The sequence below is a fragment of the Parasteatoda tepidariorum genome, chromosome 1 (assembly GCF_043381705.1).
Source record: "Parasteatoda tepidariorum isolate YZ-2023 chromosome 1, CAS_Ptep_4.0, whole genome shotgun sequence".
NCBI classification, from domain to species: domain Eukaryota; kingdom Metazoa; phylum Arthropoda; class Arachnida; order Araneae; family Theridiidae; genus Parasteatoda; species Parasteatoda tepidariorum.
The window spans coordinates 29,697,818-29,719,044 of record NC_092204.1 but is presented as its reverse complement, the minus strand read 5'-3'; the positions used below and the strand labels follow the sequence as shown (position 1 = coordinate 29,719,044).

The following is a 21,227-nucleotide window of genomic DNA, read 5'->3' as shown; positions in this document are numbered from 1 at the left end:
TTCGATTATATTCTTGGCTACATTAAATCGCATTTGCTATTTCATAGACACGTTATTTTAACATCCATTAGAATTGAACTATTCATTCCAATTTAGCAACCGAAATTTTGTTTAATTTACAGAAAATCACTCCAAAAGCAGGTGTTAAGACATTTTTGCATTTTCCAAACACACATTTTCTCATTGGCAACGAGTCGATCTGTAACAAAAGTCAGGAGAAAACTATACAAACCACTATATCTACTAATGTTACTACTTAATAAACATGAATTTTCTTGATTTCTCTATGAATGAAGAACGTGTGACAGGAGCACCTATTCTGGGCGTAATCTATTATCAAAAGAATTGTGAAATATGGAATGCACCATTAATGAAATTTTAAAGTGTATATAGCACCTTTATTTAGAAATTGGAGTTTCTGGTATGATAATAACTTCACAAAATTTTGTTCAAAGGATTCACTATATTCATCAATCATATTTTTCCTGCTTGAAAATTGTACGAGATAGTTTACTATGGAGTTAAAACATGTATTAGTTTTTCTCTGTGTATATTATTTAGTAAAAATGACTGCTCCTAACTAATGTAATGCTTTGAAAAGAAAATTTCAAATGAAAGGGACAGAAAAATATCAAAATCACAAATTGCTAAATTATTCAAGATCCTGAATAGCACTTTGTTTACACTAATTACAATAAAAATCGTAATGTAATTTTAAAAGCAGCAAAATAAAGTATTGATTTCATGTCATCGTTCTCAAGATGCAAAATTTCGAAATCTAAAAAAAAAGTACTGAATGACTGGTTAAAGTTTATGCGCAATATTAAACAATGTCACTTGAAAAAATTCAAATGTATTTTTTAAACTTCAATATACTATATTAAATAATACTTAAAAAGACATATGCATGCTTACTAGAAAAGGAAGCATTAAAAATGTTGGATTTCCCTCAAAAGTTCTACTGAGAGACAAATCTAATTTTTTGCCATTTGTGTTCAGAAATGTGACAAGTTGTATGCATGATTGCTTGCAAGAATGTTTTTTTTATAATGAATATTCACGTACATACATTTTTTGATGCAATGATTTTAAGAGATTATAAATACTAAACTATTATAAATCCAAGGAAATAACTCAGCTTCTTGGTTCACCTAATAGCAAGAAGCTATCAATTGACTTAAATTACGCCTACAAAGGAGATCAAGCTGCTAGGGTGTAGTAAGTGGTCATTTCTCTGATCATAGGGTCTTACTGACGAAAAATACATTACATTATAACAGCTGTATTCGAATAATTTTGAAGAAATATTTATTCCTAAAACGGAAAATTTGATAATTGAAAATCAGTTGTTTGTTAATCATTTATTTGAATTTTACAATATTTATGGCATACTCTTCATAAAAATAAGCAAAAAATATAATATTGATCTGTTTCTATATTAAATAATAGATATCAATGTAGTTAACACTTATACTATCTTGATATGTTGAATTCAGAGCATAAAAAAAGAGGGACATAAAATCAAGGTAGGCAAAAATCATGATTTTTTTTTATTTAAATTATATATATATTTTTTAGATTAACCAATAAAATGAATTGGCAATACTTAATATAATCTAAAAACAATATATGAACTTAAATACATATTTAATAATATATATTCAGACGTGCCAACCTAGCAAAATTAACATTCAGGAGTTTCCCTAACAAGAATTCAGGAGATTTCAGGAGGGGTAAAAAAAGGTGCATGGTATGCAACATNTTTCCCCACTCCTGTACGGACGTCACACGATATCGTCATGTGACGTCATCGCATTCAACTCCACACGAAGATTCCTACGAATCCCAGTGTAAGGGGGCGGGTGAAATAGGAGTGTTAAAGAGGGGTAACGTTGAAGAGGAGGGAAAAATAAAGCACGTGTAGCTACGCCTCAGGCAGATGGTAGTTCGATAAGAGGGGATGGAATTCACCCTGAAAGAAAAACAAAACTTCTGCAATCGCGGAAAAATTAAGTAATTGTGAGTTTGGCCGCCGATTGCAGTAAAATTCGGGAGTTTTTTTAATCAATTCTGGAGGACGGGAGAATAACTCAAAATTCGGGAGACTCCCGCAAAATGCGGGAGAGTTGACACGTCTGTATATTTAATATAATAAACAAAAATGGTAAAAAGTAATACTATGTAATTTTTACAAACTAAACACTGACTAAAAGAAAATCATAGTTATTTTTATTCAATCTTAACACACTCTTGAACTTGTAAAGATAAAGACCCAATTTGTTGGTTAAATTTCACATAAATTAATTTAAATCAAGAAACAAAAAATCAATTATTCTAACTTACTTTAGGCAAAACAAGTCTTACTTCATTATTTAATATACAAACTACATATTTATTAAGTTTTAAAAGCATTTAATTTAAATAAACATAAACCAAATGAATATAATTCAAATAGGTATCTTAAACTACAATTATTTCTCACAAGTTTCAGTAACTTTTAATCTCATCTGGTCTCTTGTTTATTAGTCTATTAACTATTTGAAACATCAAATAATAATAATTTAAAAAATCACGTGATTTAAATCATACTGAGCAACCCAATTATAATTTAAACTTTATATCACTAATTATCACCTTTAATATCACTTAAATGAGTGGTTTTTAAAAAAAATCAAGTAATTTGAATCATATTGAGCAACCCTGCAATTATTTAAACTTTATTTCTTTAGATATAACCTTCAATATGACTTAAATGAGTGGTTTTTATAAAATAAAGTAATTTAAATCATACCAACCCTGAATAAGATAAGGGTTTAACTAAACATGAGCAACCCTGCATTACAAAATAATTTTTTAGAAAACATGTAGTACTAATATATTATATATTGAAAATTTTAACGAAATGTATATTGAATATATTTTTGGTAATGTTAAGTTTTATTTTGCATATTTGCAGGATAAAAGTGTTGTCAGTGTTAAAGAATAAAAATCTTCGTATATTACTAAATTTCAAAACTTGTAGTAAATTTTTTTTTCTGTAGAAAAAAAAGATGACTTATTAACAGTAGACATATTTATTTACAAAGGACAGGAATGAATATCTTATTATATAAATTTCTAGCTTTCAATAATAAAAAAAAGAAGTGTGGATCATATTAATCTTCACCAACAGGCACGGCCTCTTCTAAGCGACGAATAAATCTTATCCGTAACTCAGTGGTACTGTCTCCTTTTAACTGATCTTGAACAAACCATGCACTCACATCCATTTGCACCTAAAAATAAGTTTAATAATAGGTTAGTAGGCACAGTTTCACTACAGTGACCATTTAACTTTGACAACTAAAGAAAATTCTGTGCCTCAATAAACTCTTGGTGCTCACTTTCCAAACTAGCTATGAATAATACAGATAGCATTTAAAAAATCAAATTGTCACAATTTTAAGGTATAAACACTACTATTTAAATTCTATACAGATACATAATATTAATAAAACTATAAATGAATTTACTATAAAATAAATAAAAAAAAGTAACACTTTACATAAAGATACTAAACTAAAAATTATACAACAATGAAATTTTACTCTTCTTTATAAAGTTGAATTGATTAGTTGGAATCAAATGTTCTAGTTTTTGGTAAAATTCGAACAAGTCCTTATTGCCTTTCTTATTATTCTGCATTTGAACTATAAATTTTTTTTTTTAATTTATGTTCTTTTTGCTTTTATATAACACAAGAGAATAGCTTGTTAAAATGGTAAAAGATTTTTTTTTTTTACTTTTTCTTTTTCAATTCCCATTAATCAAGAGGCAAAAAAGAAAAGAAATTTTAAAAAAAGGAAAGAAAAAAAACATGAATCAAAAATTTAAAATACAAAAAGAATAATATAAATTTAAAAAAACAAAACAAAAAGAATAAAAAAAAGTGAAAGAAAAAAAATTATTTAATAATAAATTATAAAAAATAGAACTTTCAATGCTACCCAAAATAATTATAATTTTGGAATGGCCTAAGTCCTTTAGAAAACAGATGGAAAGGTTTACAACATACATTATTACAACATAAACAGTTACTATATAAGCAGTCAGTAAATATCGCTTGCACTTTTTGTTGCAAGGCTGGGCCATAAGTAGCCCAACCTTATTTAAAAGGTTAAACGTTTACCAACAGAAAATCTTTACCAATTTCCATTTACTAATTTCTCTTAGATGCCAGCCTTGCCGGGCAAACTAGCTCGTTGGAAAAATAAATTGTCGGGAAAATAAATTGTACCAATAATATGATATTCAGAAATGCGGACCTTCTGAATCCCTAAGCAGTCCAGGTTTTCTAGATCATACTGTATATTATTTCTGTGAGCAAGATAACATTCTCTCAACCTTAGAATATCAGTATTGTTATGTTTTTGTACATTGATTGAGAATTGAGTAAAAAACTGAAACTAGGCATGTGAAATGGAGGTCAGGTCCCTTAAGGATGGTAGCTGCAATGATGGTAATGGAGAATCACAATGAAGTTTCCTGCATTGGTGCATTAGTAAGATACAATTGAACAGGAATAACCTTATATGGAAAAAATAACCAAGAGTATTTATTTTGTTAAACAAAATATCTATAAGGAAGGAATTTATATATCTTAGGGGTGCACAACCTTTTTGAGTGAAGGGCCACTTGCACAGCAGGTTGGCTAACGAAGGGCCGTAGATCTATTTAGACATGTTAATGACAAATGTAGTAATGTTTATTAAACATTAGCGTAATACGTGGGAACGCATAGTAATTGTTGAAAAAAAAGAAAGAATTGCAAAAAAAAAAAAAAAATCACTTAGATTTAAGATGAAATCGTCACAAATAAAGTGCAGAAAAAGTGATTATTTAAATTTGCGATCTGAAACTCGCGTCGTAATAAAAATTCGGGATTTTCGAAATCACGTAGAAAAGCGGAAATAACTGTTTAAAAAAATCATTTATATTTACGATGAAATCGGCTTAAAGAAAGTGCGTTAAACGTACATTTACTAAAGAATCTGTTAAAATTGATTGTGTCAAAACGTAATGACTTAAAAATTGCCATTTTTTAAATTTTTTTTATTGTGTTTAGAAGCTCTCGCGGGCCGCACTTTAATAGTCGAAGGGCCGCATTTGGCCCGCGGGCCGCAGGTTGTGCACCCCTAATATATCTATAATATATAAGTATTTTTTTTAACTGCACCATTGTTGGTTTCTTTTTAAAAATGTTTCACAAATAGGCCAAACGTTCTTTAAAAATGGAACAATTAAAATACTTTGCTTTTTGAATCTATCAAGTGTATTAGTATTTAATATTTTTCTTCAAATGCAAAATCAAAAATTTTGCACATTTTCAACTTCCGTTAATAAGTTCTTAAACTCAATATAGATAAATCATAACTGTTAAATAAAAAGTTTAAGCGGCAAGCAAATTTCTTAACTGGATCTTTCTTTTTACCAATCAAAACAGTTTTTAAAGTGAAAAATGTTAAAGAAAAGGGAAGAGATTAGAGAGTTGCTGCAGTGAAGGAGAATCCACACTGGGACCTCAGAAAGCATTATTAATCGAAAAATATATTTTCACAAACTTTTCTAAAGATAATTTTAGAGTAACACTTAAGGATCGTAGAGCAAGACGCTAAAGAGGTGACTGGGTATAGCTCTAACAAGAGACTTCCCCAATAATTTTAAAAACAGAATGGAAGCATTATTTTTATTATCTAAAAACAATATAGAGTAACCTAATTATCTATCTCAGTTAAAAAAAAAAAATAAAAACAGATGACTTACCATCTCCAGTGCACCCCTAATAGCACCTGCGAGGATGTTACAATATTTTAGTCCACTATGACCCTCTGGAAGTTCCACAAACTCAGTCAGGGGATTTGAGTCGATTAAAAGGGAGAACTCATCTGCGGCAGAACTCCAATTAGTGATGACAGGAGTTATGCCCAAGTACATCTTGAAGGCTGTCTGACCAAAGAAAAAAAAACAGACTTCAATTTGAAGCAATAAAATGAAATAGTCTCAATTAAATTTGCTTACATACAAATATTTCATTTCGTTACTGAATAACTATCTGTAACTGATATCAAATTTAAATATTACAGAATAATTTTAAAAATCTGGACTTCCAGAATTTGGAAACCTCTGTAAACTGGAAATTTCTTTTATTCCATAGAAACATAAAAATGAGCTAACTTGATTTTAAAATAGAAAATTCGAAGCAAAATGTTAAAATTATGTCCCTCTTTTAATAAAAAAGGGAAGTAAAAATGAGTTTCAGTATAATACTAAAATACCTAATCTAAATCAAATAATTATCTAATAAGTACTAACAATTATCTAATCTAATAATTATGAATATTTTAGTAAGAAACGATGTAAAAAGAAAATTTTATTAAAATTAGCTCCATTTAAAAATCTTACTGATATAAGATTTACCAAAGGCTATGAGACTTTGCCAAATTGGAAAAGTCTTTAGAGTTTAAAGTGTTCTACTTTTTATCTTACTTGTAGTTTATCTGCAGTATCCCTCAAGTCATGACAACGACCAGCATTTGTTCTTGCTAAAAAGTCTTCAACAATCCTCACCCCTATATTATGACCCCTAAAATAAAACAAGAAAAGGAAAATAGTTTTGGAATGTTACTAAAATATATATATATATATACAGTAGAGTCCCGATTATCCGAGTTAATGGAGACTGCAACAAACTCGGATAACTGAAAAATTCGGTTAAAGCGAAGAGTATAAAAACGGAAAGAAAAAGAGAAGGTATAAATGTAATATATTTAAGAAATACAAAATGTATACGAGTATACCACATACAATTCATATTATAATTAAAAAGCTTACTAAAAACATTTAAAAAGCATACTTTACGAGAATTAAATAGTTTTTACTTAAAAAAAATCCTTAATCGTTTTTCGTTCTACGTAACTTTGGCGCTTTTCTGTAGTAATGTTTCGCCTTTTTTAGGGATAACAGGAAGGCTGGTGTCGCCTCTTTTTGTTCTATATATTCAATAGTACATTCGATAGCTTTTAGTCCATCTGTATGAGAGATTTATATATGTTGATTTTAATAATCACTGTCTTCATCATCTTCGCTAGATTCATTGTCATTATTGACGATATTAACGATAATTTCATCAGACCAAGTTGTTGGATTTTGTTTTTCTGAGTGTTTGAAAGATAAAATTCAGATTTATTTTTCCGGCGGTAGTTTTAAAAATTGACGAGAACAAAAAGAATCCTAAAAATATTTGATAGCTCGGTTAAAGCGGAAACTCGGATGATCGGTACTTTACTGTATTTAAGTTTAGTTTGTCAATAAAAATGTAACAACTTTTATTTCTTCTGATGTTAAACTTCTTATCCTTAGTACATATCAAAAAACAAAACTGATATTAAAATACTTTATTACTTATTTAATACTTTATTAAAATACTTTAATATTCATTGATATTAATATATACATAAATAAAAACTTACCAAAAATATATCTCTAATAAAGCATCGTGCTTTCTCATACTCATTTCTTACTTCATCCGAGTCTATTTAAAAGATATTAACCTATGTTACTCTTCATTCACTACAATATAAAAATGTGCTTATTTTTATAATGCCCTTTAAACTAGTTTTGAAGTTCTNGTTTATTATTACTTAGAAAAAGTTTGCAGGTATGAAACTATTACGGTGACTGAATATGGAAGTCTGATATTTAAGATGATAGTTTAAAATTTTATTCAATGCATTTCACAGGTACGACAAGTATGGTGGGGCCAAGTTTCTACAAGAAATTACTGGGACTAAGCATTTTATAAGAAATTACTAAGCAAAACAAAATAAATTGCAAACATTAAATTAAAGATCTTGAGGCATTCATCTATTAAATTTAAAAAAAAAAATTTTAAATTAATATTCATATTTAAAAGTCATACATGCGCTCTAACTGCTTGTTGACATCATCATCACTTTCATAATCTTTAAGGATCTGTGAAATAAGGGATCCATAAGTCAAGGCAAACAACTCGGAACTCTGTTGAAAAAAATATAAATAAGTTAGAATCAAGCAATAAATAGAATCTCAAGAGCTATAATTATGAATGCAGCAAATTGTCATTTGACTAGGTATATCTGAGGGAGGCTATTCAGCAGTCAAATAATATCAGTTTAAAAATTAAACACATAAACTGAATCAATATTTTTATAAAAAGACTTACAAGTTGAAACACTAGTGGACCAAAAATGACTTAGGATTTTGAAAAAGGACACAACAATTGTTACATTTCTAATATTATTTACAACATGAGTGAACATACTTTCAGCATACTTTTTTAAAAATACAAATTCATTGTTACAGAATCCATTTTATTTTATAAAATGCACTACTAATCCAATAAGCCAATGTTGCCTACTCAGTAAAAAAAAAAAGAAAGAAAGAAAAAAAAAAAAAAACTCAAATTTTTAAAGTAAGAATCCATTCATCACGGAATTTTATTTTATACCTACTTTCATGCTATTATTAAGTATACATTGCTTTTATTAAGTTGTTATGTGCAATGTTCTTTTTTTATTGTACAGGAAATTTTTAAAAAAATGAAAAAAAATTTCCACCAAAAATCCTTTTCACTTTATTGAGAATCTTCTAACTTTGACTCAGACCATAAGCTGTCTAGAATGAAGGAACAAATTCCACCAGGATACAGAAATTGGAGATGTCTGAGCTTAAAACCCTATCTTTTCTCTAGACGTGCGTTATTTAACGAAAATCGCAGCTCATAACCAACATAATATCATATGCTAAGAATGCATCATTAAAATTTCAAAAATTTTGAAGTAGCAAATATTTGATAAATTTTTTTTTGTACTTAGGTTGTAGCGATCTTAAGTTATGATGTCCATTTTACAACTGAAAGTCGACTACAGGGTTCATCAAAGTTAGATTTCAAAAATAAAAAAAAACTTTCTGCGAACACAAAATCTCAACTAACAAAAACTTTCAGCACTCAATGATAAACTCTTGTAGCTAGTTTCAATCCTTTTGTCACTAGTGAATCATTTACATCAACCATTGTCACTAGCGAATTATATACAATCATTAATCAGTCACTCATTTTAGGGAAATTTGTTTGAAAATTGCATAGACAAATCTTGGGTTACAGTCCTTTTGCCCTCAGAGTAATCATGGGAGATTACACGGTTTTCTTCTCCATACAATGCAAATTTCTCCCAATACTTAATCCAGGAGCACCTTTGTCATCTAGATTAGATTAAAAACTACAGGGCTATGGAGTTGAACATTGAGTGTAACTCAAAACTGGGTTGGCTGTTCAATATCAGTAATTTATTAAAAAAAAAAAAAAACTGGTAAAAGTGCAATAGGATATAGCAAATAAAATAACACATCACAGAGAGACCAACTCGGGTATACTTAGTCATCCCTAAACTTTCGCAAGTTCAAAATTTCTTTGGCACCTTGAAAATACACATGCTCCTTTTTAAAAGCTTTCAATCCACTAACATGATAAAACAAGAACAATAAATTGATAAACTCAAATTTAAAAAATATCACATCTTCCAATAAGAAGTCATCGTTAAGAATGCTAACAAAAGTCAATTTTCAAAACAAAAAAACGTAAAAGCTAACAAAAGTATTATTTTCCTACTTACAACTTTCTTAGGATCGGCTACTTTTAACATTTGACGGGACATTTTTTTTTAAATGGAAAGTAATTTATTAAAAGAAAACTAGGAGAAAATTCAATGAACAACAATATTGTTCGAAAATGACACAAATCAAAATTTTATCACATCACACTTAAATTAAAAATTGATTATTTGGGATCTGATTTTTAGTACGGTTGAAACACGGGATGAAAACAAAGCATACATCAAATCTTTTCAACTATCGAGTTTAATCGGTTCTTGTTTAGCTAGTGGAACTTGTAAAAATTTAACGAACGGTAGTTACACAGCCTTCATTTCTACCACCCATTTCTGTTCATATCAACTACCATACTTCCAATTCCAATAATATTTTATAATTAAATCAGAAATGGATGGTTGAGCGTGTAAAGCTAAGCACAGATGGCGCTAAGGATTAAAATTCGTCGTAAGATTTCCAGGTTACTACTTCCGATTGATTTTTACGCCAATGTTTGAAAAAGCACGCCATCCAATATTAATATAATTATACAGTGTTTACAAAATAACGTGTTCTTTCAATTTAAATTTAAACCAAACAAACAACAAATTCGGAAAACTCCACAAGCATGCTATGATGCAACTCAAAAAATTACAAACTAAGATATTTTGCATAACTATAGCCAAATGAGGGATAACACTCAAAACATGACACTTTATTTGTGTTTTCATATTAATTTTCTTAAGTTTATTTTAGGCTCAAAACCAGATAAAATTTATAAATTATAGAGAACTCTTATGAATGGTGAAATTACGCATAAATTTTAACACAAATTACAATAATAAAACTTCCTAAAATATTATCCCATCGCCTCGTAAGCATACTAAAAGCAGAGTGATAAACCGGTAGTTTTCTGAAATTTTCCCGGGTTTAGGTTTTCCCGGTTTGTTATAGATGGCAAACAACAACAATCACGAGCTCTTGACCTACCCTACTTCCAGTTAGAAAGTATGCAGCTGCTTACTACAACTTACTTATAAGGAAATAAATTATATAATTTCTGAGTAACAGAAATAAATCGATATAAAAGAAATGAATTATATAATTTCTGAACTCAAATTTGCTGTATTTCATAAGACATTAATGATATTAAACAATTCTGGTGAGTTTGAAGTGAAAATTTGTTTTAGTTATTTAGAGATGTATTATTGTCAAAAGAAAAAAAGAAAGGTGACATGGTTTCTAGATTTAGAAATAATTCACTTTTTTAGCATTTCTGGTTTGGTCTCTTTTTACTTGTGCAAGACGTGCACCATCATGGAGCATGAGAGAGATTAAATTTATTTTACAAACTATCATTTTGGTTTAAATTTCGAACTTTGTATATTGTTAATGAAGTAAAAAGTATTTTATAACCATTATTTTTTCAAATGACAAGTCTTACATCTTGAAATGACAGATCTTCAGTCTTCAGCAATAAACAAAACTTAATTACAGGAAATAAACAGGATTTAATTCATAATTTGAATAAATCCTTAATATTAATTTAACAAAGAGAAACTGCTGGGAAAAATAAATTACATAAATTTATCTTATAGAATTCCATTTATAATTTATTTTTTTATCATATTTCAGGAATTCATTTTATAATGATTTTGGAATTTATATTTTACTACGAAATGAAAGAAAACAAAGCTAAATTTAGTAGACGAGAAAAAGAGCGCCGAAAATTAACCGATAGAAAAAGCCCGGGGAAAAAAGCATTGGTAAAAAAAGCACGTCCGTAGTTATATAAATTTCATAACCAATGCAATTTGACCCAAATTATTTACGCTGTTGAGCCAGAAATTAATGAAATAAATTATTTATTCGAAGAACATTATATATTTTTAATTATTTTAAGTGTAATGACTAAAGTTTATGAAAAGGAATAATTTTAATAATTGCACTTGTTGCATTGTGATGAAATAATATACAAATAATACTTTTTCAAGTAGATATTTTTTAAAATTTGTAATAAATTGAAATACTTAATTATTTTTGATATTCTTACAATACATTAACCCACTAAGAGATTACTCTTTATAATTGATAAATTATTCGAAACATTACTATAATTTATTTTATAATTATATTTATAATTATATTATATTTATATGTAATATATTTTATAATTATAATTTATTTTATGTTATATTCATAATTATATTTATAAAATAAATTAAATATTCAAAATGTGGTAGACTGGTTGTTAGAGCGTTGGGCCTAGTCCAATAGTTCGAGGGTTCGATTCTCGCCGGTTGAAGACTCGCCGTGTAGTAAATGTTGATTGATGCACTAAATCAGTCGGGTCACAAAGTCCACCATGTTCCCATAACAAATCAAACCTCTGAGGGTACTGATTTGGAAATTGTTCTTTCTCTGGTTCCGGTCAAAATTACGATCTGTGGATGAATGGTTGGATGATGGATGCATGTGACGTGTGTGTGGCTGAATTCGTATTCTTGACCATAGAAGGTGCCACTAAAAGACAAGAAACGCACCCTCTGCCTTAAATATGCTTGGTGTCACCAAGCACGCCTGTTGGCATTGGCAAGTGGCATTAAAAACAACAACATCAAATATTCAAACTTTTTTTTATAACTTCAAAGTCACAAACTCTGTATCTTAAAGGGTACTTTTTTTTTAAATTTATTTAATTAATTCGACTCAATGACTCGAATAGAATTGGGCATATAATATTTAATAGTTACTTTTAGCTTGTGCTTTCACCTCCCCCCCCCCTGCGTTTTCGTCTAAAGTTGGTTTTTTCCATGATTCGATGCATGGGATCATGGGAATAGTAACATCCATGGAGATTATACTATAATAAAACCTATAAACCTTATTTTTAATCAGCAATAAGGCTTAAGGAGTTCCAATTCCAATGCACCCCAAAAACTCGAAATCTAGAATATGCTAGTTTTTGTTGTAAGTAATATTTTATTTATAATACAACATAAATAAATAAAGAGAAAAATAATAAAACGAAGACGAATAAAAATTTACTGTCTGCCTTAGTCTGATTCTCAAATGAAAGCTTCATAATTGTTCTATCAAAATTTATTTATTGCAAAATAAACGCAAAAATTTAGGGAAGAAAGGTGGTTAACAGAAAAGCAGTACTATCCTTTGTTAATTAGAAAAAAAAGAAGAAAAAAACTTTAAAGAATATTTTAAGAAGATCAATCAGTGTTTAATTACTTTATAAAAGCACTAAGCGTAAAAGGGTTAGTTTATGTTAATGTTATACGGTCATTTATCATTATTATTCCTTGCATAGTCTGAGTGAAATTTTTTTTTTATTTTATAAGTTTTCATTTTTTTTAAAAAAAAAAGTTTGAAATGCAACATTGATTAATAATGCAACTAGGCTAAAAAAAGAAGCAAGAACCACCAGAGATTCTTTGAAGATTTTGCGACTAACGTAAAAAGTAATAAATTATTCTTATTAAGTTAGTTTAACTTGTGTTCTCCCTTTCCATTTATAAATAATTGAAAATGTTGTTACAACATTATGGGATACTTATTTTTCATTGGGAAATCACTCAAAATAATTTATTGTAGATTATCTGAAATTCAAATTACGTTTGCTTGGCAATGGAAAAATTTCATTCGACATATTTAATAATGAAATATGAGTTTAACATCATTTGAGACAAGTGAATAAATTTTTTTTAAAGAGGAGTCGAGTATTCTACTCCTGCTCATTTCAAAATGACTTAATTTGACAGAATATGCTTAATTTAAATAGTGAACACCCAGAATAACTTTTGATCTAATATTTCAAATAACTTTCGATATTTGATAATGATAGAACTTTCACGAACTCAATCTTAATAGTTCAAGGGCTTAATTATAATTATGTTAATTAATTAATGTTGACTATATTTTAAGTTACGAAATCAAATCACACACAAAAAAAGTACTTTCTCAGATTAAGCATATTTTTTTCTCGACAGATTTGGAATTGTGACTCTCGAAATATGAGGAGAGGGAAGGGGTTAGCGCAGTCTGGAAAATACGGTCCTAATAATTTAGGCAATATATAGTGATTTAATAATTATAAAAGGCTATATTAGGCAATATATAGTGATTTAAAGTTTGGAACCCTTCATGTTAATTTATCCTTTTGTTTATTTCGCTATTTCTCGAGAATTCGATAAGAGAATCAAAAACGCTTTTGCACGCAATTATAAAATTCATTTATCGGATTCATGTAAAATAATAATAATAATTAGTTGTCGTTATACATGGATCGGATTATCGTCTGCATTAATTAATTAATTAATGCAGACGATAATCCGATTATCGTCCGATTATCCGATCCGATTATCGTATGCCGCTCATGACCCTCGATCTAATGAAGAGAATTTGAATTGTAAGGCATTACATTTTTGAGTATGTAATTTTAAATGACGAAATACAAAATTTAAATTTAAAAAAAAGCTGGAATAGTTCTGGAGAAATCAAGTTTTAAATATACGACTTTTTAAAATTTTGTTGACTCAGAAACTATTCGATCTATTTTGTTCAAAATTTGTATTTTGTTATTTAAAATTTCATACTTTAAAATTGTGCAAAAAATTTTAATATCAGATAATATAATAAATAATTATAAAAATTATTTTTAAACTGAAAGAAAAGAAAGTTATGATTATGTACAAAAATTTCTTGATTTGTTAAAAAAATCTCTCTAGATTTAGCGAAATACGCAAAAAGTGAAATTAAGAATAAGGGTTCCAAACTATTAATTTCCCTCCTGCCTATACTTTTGTAACCATATTTTCCGGATCCCTATTTTAAGGGTCAGAATTCTAAATCCGGTAAAATAAGGTTATGCTTATTAAGAGAAAATACGTTTTTGCGTCTGATTTCGTAATTTATTATGAAATTAATAACGTCGGCGTTAATTAATTAGCTTATGACGCTCGAACCCATTATAAGATTAAATCACGGTGCGTGAAAATCCGATTATTTTATGAAAAGTTATTCAGGGTGTTCAGTTTTTTATCCTTTCTCAGAAAATAGTGAATCGATATTCAGAAACTTTGCATTTGTTTTTTCTCATGCACAGTTTTATGTTTTCATATCCAAAAAATATTAAATACATCATCATTAGCTTTTTTCTTCTTCTTTTCTTTTTAAAATTAAATTTTTAATTTCAATCCATTGACAAAAAATTCAAATTCTGCATTATTTTTAAAGCTGAAATATGTATCAAAAAATACTTTTAATATATTTAAAGCCAGTTTAGTATATGCTGAAAAAAAGGTTGCTCAAAGTTAGCTAGTTTAACAAGCTGATAATTTACCCATATTTTAATAAATTTAATTTAATAACGTTTATTATAATAACTTAATATTTTAATAACTTTTTAGTTACTTTACTATAGTAAAGTAATTGCTTTCTCAATTCCTATATTTTAAGTAAAAAGCATAAGGAAACAGATAAGAAAAGAATAGTTGTAATATTGAACAGAGTTGTAATATTGAGAGTGCACAGCTAAAATGAAAATCAATAAACAGTTTTAGTTAAATACATCAAACAATATATTATATAAATGAATTAGCTTAATATATTAACACATTTCTAATCATTTTTTAAAAAACATAATTGAAAAATATATAAAACTTTTCAAAATAATATTAAATTAGTTATGCACATCAAAGATCCTGAAGACAGTAAAAATACTAGTTAAATGGTTAAGTTATTTTAACTAATAATTAATTTAAAATTGTTCTGTATCAGTGCAATTGGTTGGTAACAGCTGTTTTTTAAATTTAACTGATTTAAAATCTTTTACAAGAGTGATGTAAGATAAACTTTTCTAATTGATTGTAAGGAAATTTCCTATTGTTTGCATATAGTCTGTCACTTTCATTTCAATCATTTTGAAATTTTTGCGTTTAAACCCTCACAGCGCTGCGGTCAGACCGACAGGCAAACAACAATCATTTTGCTCTAGTCGACAGATTATGTAAACGAAATATAAATTAATTAAATAAATTTTGTTAAGCTGCTTCTCAGACTATTTGTGAATTTACTGTAAAATTAGCGCTCAATACAATCCAGCATATTTGTGCCTTAATCGCTATGACTCGCATACAAAACTCACTTTCTGTTTGTTAGTTTTCACAGAAATGAAATCCACGTGAAGTAACATATAATGGCTCAATCAAAAAGTTAATTTATTATTTATTTGAAACTTTACTTCAGCTATATATTCAATATATTAAATGTATAGAATATTTCTAAATGATTGTAATAAATAAAATAATAATGCAAAATAAAATTTTAAACACTACATTTTTCCAGTGTATGAAAAGGAAGGAAATAATTCGATTTTATCCCATCTAAAACAAAAAAACTCTCCACTTTTTAAAGACTGAGAGGAAGATAAAATCCTATTACCAACCTTAATTCCTCGCCTTCTCTAGCAAGTAATGCGCCTACATTTTGACAAAAATAGAATAATTTTTCTCCTTTTAATCAACTTAAAAAAATACAGTTTTTAAAATTTTATTTTATATTATTATTTTTCTCTAATTTTAACATGTTTCGAAAAGGATGGAAATTTCGATTACCAATAAAATGGAGATAAATTTTGTATTTATAAATTTTAAGAAACAGATGTAACTTGAATTGTCATCAAAAACAGAACTCCAGTTGAACTTAGAGGATTCTACTTATAAGGTGAACAAAATTCGAAGTTTTGTTTAATGAAAAAGTCTATTTAGTGATGAAATGATGATAAACTTGTCTTTTTGGTCCGGAAGCAATCGTAATTTGTTTTGTCAATGTAATAATAGTTAGATCTAGAGCACTTCGGCTACTTGGAAAGTGATCAAAATATATTTTGTTGACACGTCCTATTTGCAAATAAAATGATAATTAATTATTTTTGTAGAGGTCAGGAAACGATTTCAACTTGTATTGCCACTGAGCATGATATTCCTGTAGAGATTTGAGTACTCCAGCTAATCGGAAAGTGGTAGAAATTTCGATCGCAAGTACGATCATTACAAACACGGAAGCGAGTTAATTCAGTTAATAATAATAAATGATGTAGGAAATAAGAAAGATTTCATAATTTGACGGAGAACTGTTATAGTTTTCCCAGCATTCTCAATGATAAAAAAAAAAGTAGTTTGTTTATTTTGTTGATTATTAATTCCGTTTTCATACTTTTTGAGCTTTTTTATTTTCTATAAAAATTCGATAATTTTTCTACATGAATATTAATTTTAGACCCACAATAAAAATATTGTTCATTCGCTTAATTTTTTATCCAAATTTTAAAAAGCATATTAATTTATGCTACGGAACATCCACATAATTTAGATAAAAAATTAAGTTACATTTTATAAAATTAATGTGAAAAAATAGCTCATGGGGCAGAAATTTTTTTAAAAATAAAACACCAGAATTGTCAAAATTACTTTAGTTTGGCTCTAAAAAAAAAAACGTTAAATTTAGCAATTATATAAATTTATTTAGTTTTGTTAACTTTAATTTTATTTAAGAAAAATATTTTTTTTATTTCTGTTGATAATTTCAATTACAATTAGGGAGCATCCAAATCTTTTATCTCCACAGTTCTTAATCCAGCTCTATTTGCAGCCGTATTAATTCCTTTGCGTAAACTTTATTATGATTGATAATATCGTTTTACAATAATTATTATAAACATTTTGAAATTATTCTGAAAAATTCCACTTCATAAGAGAAACATAAAAAACTATTTCTGCACTATTTCTTTTCCTTACAAAATCAAAGATTTGCTGCAGTTTCAGGAGCTATAATCAATGTTAAACTAAGGGAATACGTTTTTTTGATTTTAGATGATACAAAAATTTATCACTATAAAAATGTACAGCAGTTCTTAAGGTGTTCGAATTTTTTGCAGTTTCTGTAATTTAAATGTATGCATAGGAAAAAAAAAAAGAAGAAAGAAACGCGTTAGCACAATGTACTAAAAATGTATTGCAGTGTTTAAAACTTGTAAACAAGTTTTGTTGAGAATCGTGTTCTACATCTTATCAATGTGATTATAATAATAATTTAAAGTGTTTATAAGATTCTTCACACTAAATATACTAAAGATTGTACTTTGTTAAAACTTTGATTATGCGACTTCGAATTTCTTTCAAATCATATTAATATTGCAATTTTTTAATAGTCAAATTAATCTGTTTTCCTTTCCCCTTTATTTAGTATGAGCAAATGCCTTGCGTAATTTCAAAACAGTGGTTTCTTTTCCAAAAAAGGAAAAAGTAGTGGTGATGCATTTAATTCTTAGAATTTATTTTGCAAAGACAAGACAATTTTGTCGGCCACAATATTCACCTCGTTTTCTAAATAAACCGTTTGTTAAGCGGATGTTTCTGAACCTAGTCCGTACGCTATTGCCTTATTTTTATGTTTTACATTACGTTTCGAAGCATTGCTGGCGGTTTCTTTTGATATCGTTTGTTGTTTGGAATTTTAAAATTGTGCATCGAAATTAGCGCTTCATATTATCATAAGTTGAATGATAACGGCAAGATAAAATACGTCAAAAAATTGGTCGCATAATTTTCAATTGCCTGTTCATTAGATGTTCATTTTTATATCTGAATTTAAGAGCAAAATACTTTTTTTAAAGCTAAAGTGATAGGCAAAAGAATGAAATATCTACTAGCATAAACAAATACGTGCAGCACTTTTTTCACGAACAGTGCAAAAAAAAAAAAAAAGAATCACCCTGAACAATTTTTTATTCAATGATCGAATGTTCACGTTCTAGGATTCAATCTTAATGATTTGAGGGAGTGATTTCAAATATGCTAATTACAAATATGCATATTAGTGCACACGATGTTTCAAGCTACAAATTCAGACACAGAAACGTACTTTCTCAGATTAAACATGCCTTTGTTTTCGAATTCGGATTCCTAGAACATAGGGAGTAGCCGAAATTTGGGAAATATGATCCCAATAGTTTGGTCAAAGAGCGGTTTAATTATATAACAATTATATAATTCGTTTATCTAAAGATAAGTTCATGGAAAAAATAACTCTTAGTAAATATTAATAATTTTATTTAATCATAAGAAAAATAGTCCCTCCTGTGATTTGTATTCGTTTTTCTGAAAAAGGGTAGGGAAAAGAATTGCACTAGAGTAACTATTTCTCAAATGCATTAATCAGACCTTCTAGGTGTGGGAGGAAATATTTCCCTGAATTCACTGAGGGGAGACAAAGCTTTCCATTCAAAATGAAGGGACAAGCAACAGGATATTGCTGTGCCCTTTGTTCTTTTTTCTCATCACCACAAATTTTTTTTGCTCTTCATTGTAATTTTGTGATGCAATAAAAGCTTTCTGAAAAAGTTCAGTTATTTATCAGGGATCTGATAAAACTGGTGTGACAAACTCATCAAAAATTTTTTCTTTTGTCTATATTCCTCCAATTGTTAAAATAAAATTAGATTAAATACATTATATTGCAAAAGAACTAAAATGTATATTTTTTAAAATGCCAAGCTTTATAGATTACAGTATATTTGCCCTTAAGGTTTTGAATTAAATACTCGAGAATCTTTAAACATCATTTTTAAAATATGCATTATATCATTATTGTTTCACTTATCTATTCAGTTTCAGTATTTTTCTATCCATTAGTGACACCTATTTACCAAGATATACTTTCCACTGCAACAGTCGTCCAGTTTTATTCTCATATGCCCTTAGGCGGAGAACAAAATCCAAGGAATTAAGTTTTCTGAGTAACGTCCAAGTTGATAACGCATATATCAACTGCAACACAAATTACATTTGAATTCCTTCAATATCTGATTTAATGTTAGCTCCAGGTGGCAGTGATGAAGATGAGCAAAAAATATCAGAGGATACCACAACTGATCATGAGTTTGAAAGCATAAAAATTCTAAACATTTCTGAATGTGAACCATAAAGCAAATTTACAAACAATAGTAAGTATTGAAAGGGATATTGTTGAAACTGTATCTAAAAACAAAAAATATGTAAAGATTACACATTTTTTCTAGCAGTTCATCTGGTAAGAGTCAATTTTGAAAAATATGCTTCAATTTTTTTACCCTGATTTTACATTATCCCGTTTTGTGCACTAGTCCAATAGAAAATATCAAACCAGTTCCTAGTTTTCAACCAGTTTTGTGCTCATAACTGATTGCTTCACTTTCTATCTCCTTAATCAATGACCAAGAAAAATAATCATTTATTGAGTTTCCAATAAAGAAAAAAGTTTCTGGTTCTAATAATCTCCACCATGCCTGAATCTATCAGTGTTCTTCTTAACTTCACAAAAATATTAGAATTCCAAAATCATTAAGAAATTAGTTTCTTACTTTTAAATTATTTTAAGTTGTAGTTTTTCTTTTCTAGTGGAAGAATTTATAGGATAAAATTCTGAAAATTGCAAATTGGTAATGTTAATTTTCCGAAGTATTAATAACAACTAAATGTCTAGTTAATCTCAGATTTTAACTGAAAAAAAAAAAATGTTTTCAGTCAAGAGGATGAAGGCACACTTAAAAATCTACTAGATTTAGACATTTTTTACTTGAATTAAACTAATTATAGGATTGTGAAATTTGCTAATACAATATTGAAAGGTTGAGAAAACACTGTGAATTAGAATGTGATTGTATTAAGTGTAGAACAACTTCAAATAAAAATGACTAGTTTTAAATCAAATATGGAGCAATTACATCATTAAAATTAATACCATAACCAGGGTGCGTAGCCAAATCTTTGAATCAAAAATAAGCACTTTTTAAAAACTTTTCAAGCACTTTACAAAAATTTTCAAGCACTCAAAAAATTCATATTCAATCAATGATATTATTGAAAAACAAAAACTTTTTATAAAGAGTTTTAGCGTTAAAAAAAAACCCAAAAAGAAATGGACGTAAATCAAAACAATCAGTACTTTCCCACATCACCGAGTGAATTCAACTTGACCCTGAACTCAGAACAAAAGTACCCTTACCCCCTACGTCAAAAAAGTTTTAGAAGTAAAATAAAATAAACAAGAATAAAATTAAAATAAATTAAAAAGAAAAACATTAAATAAGGATCTGACTCTATCCGAATTGGAGCACTCGGGTTTCAGTTTCGAGAGTGCGCACATGCGCAAGTCATAACGTGGGTACGACGTGAAGTCCTCGTGAATGATTACGTAGCAAACACCCCATTTTTCGTGAAATGCATGGGATCCACCAGATATCACTGAAGGAAAAAAAATTATTTGTGGAAAAAAAGCACTTTTTAAAAACACCAGCTGAAAAAAGCACCTTTAAAAGCTTTTAAAAACGAAATCCCCAAAAAAGCACCTTTAACACTCCATCGGGCGCGTTGATCTGACAGATACAGGCGTGTCAATATCTCTGCTTTTGTCCCCTAAAACATTTTCTTACGACCTTGACCTTATCAGTATCTGTCCATCTGACCCCCTGCTACTTTGGAATGTAGTAGTGACCAGTTCGGTGTAGGAAAATT

The 21,227-nt window shown here is 28.3% G+C and overlaps 1 protein-coding gene across 1 annotated transcript; it reads right to left on the bottom strand.

Annotated features, from left to right (window-relative positions):
- Positions 1-3,058: 3,058 nt before the first annotated feature.
- Positions 3,059-10,255, bottom strand: LOC107438647 (blocked early in transport 3). Its single transcript, XM_016050976.3, has 5 exons — positions 9,690-10,255; positions 7,958-8,055; positions 6,526-6,622; positions 5,803-5,985; positions 3,059-3,275 (listed from the first exon to the last, which is right to left on the bottom strand). Exons 1-5 carry the CDS (start codon positions 9,729-9,731, stop codon positions 3,156-3,158), a joined length of 540 nt encoding a protein of 179 aa, XP_015906462.1. The 5' UTR covers positions 9,732-10,255; the 3' UTR covers positions 3,059-3,155.
- Between the last annotated feature and the right edge of the window lie 10,972 nt (positions 10,256-21,227).

Excerpts from the sequence above, each read along its gene's own strand:
- LOC107438647 (XM_016050976.3), bottom strand. The coding sequence starts at position 9,731 with ATGTCCCGTCAAATGTTAAAAGTAGCCGATCCTAAGAAAGTT. Across the intron at positions 5,986-6,525 it reads ATACTGCAGATAAACTACAA|ACAGCCTTCAAGATGTACTT; the intron begins GTAAGATAAAAA and ends TTCTTTGGTCAG. Across the intron at positions 3,276-5,802 it reads TTAGGGGTGCACTGGAGATG|GTGCAAATGGATGTGAGTGC; the intron begins GTAAGTCATCTG and ends ACTTATTTTTAG.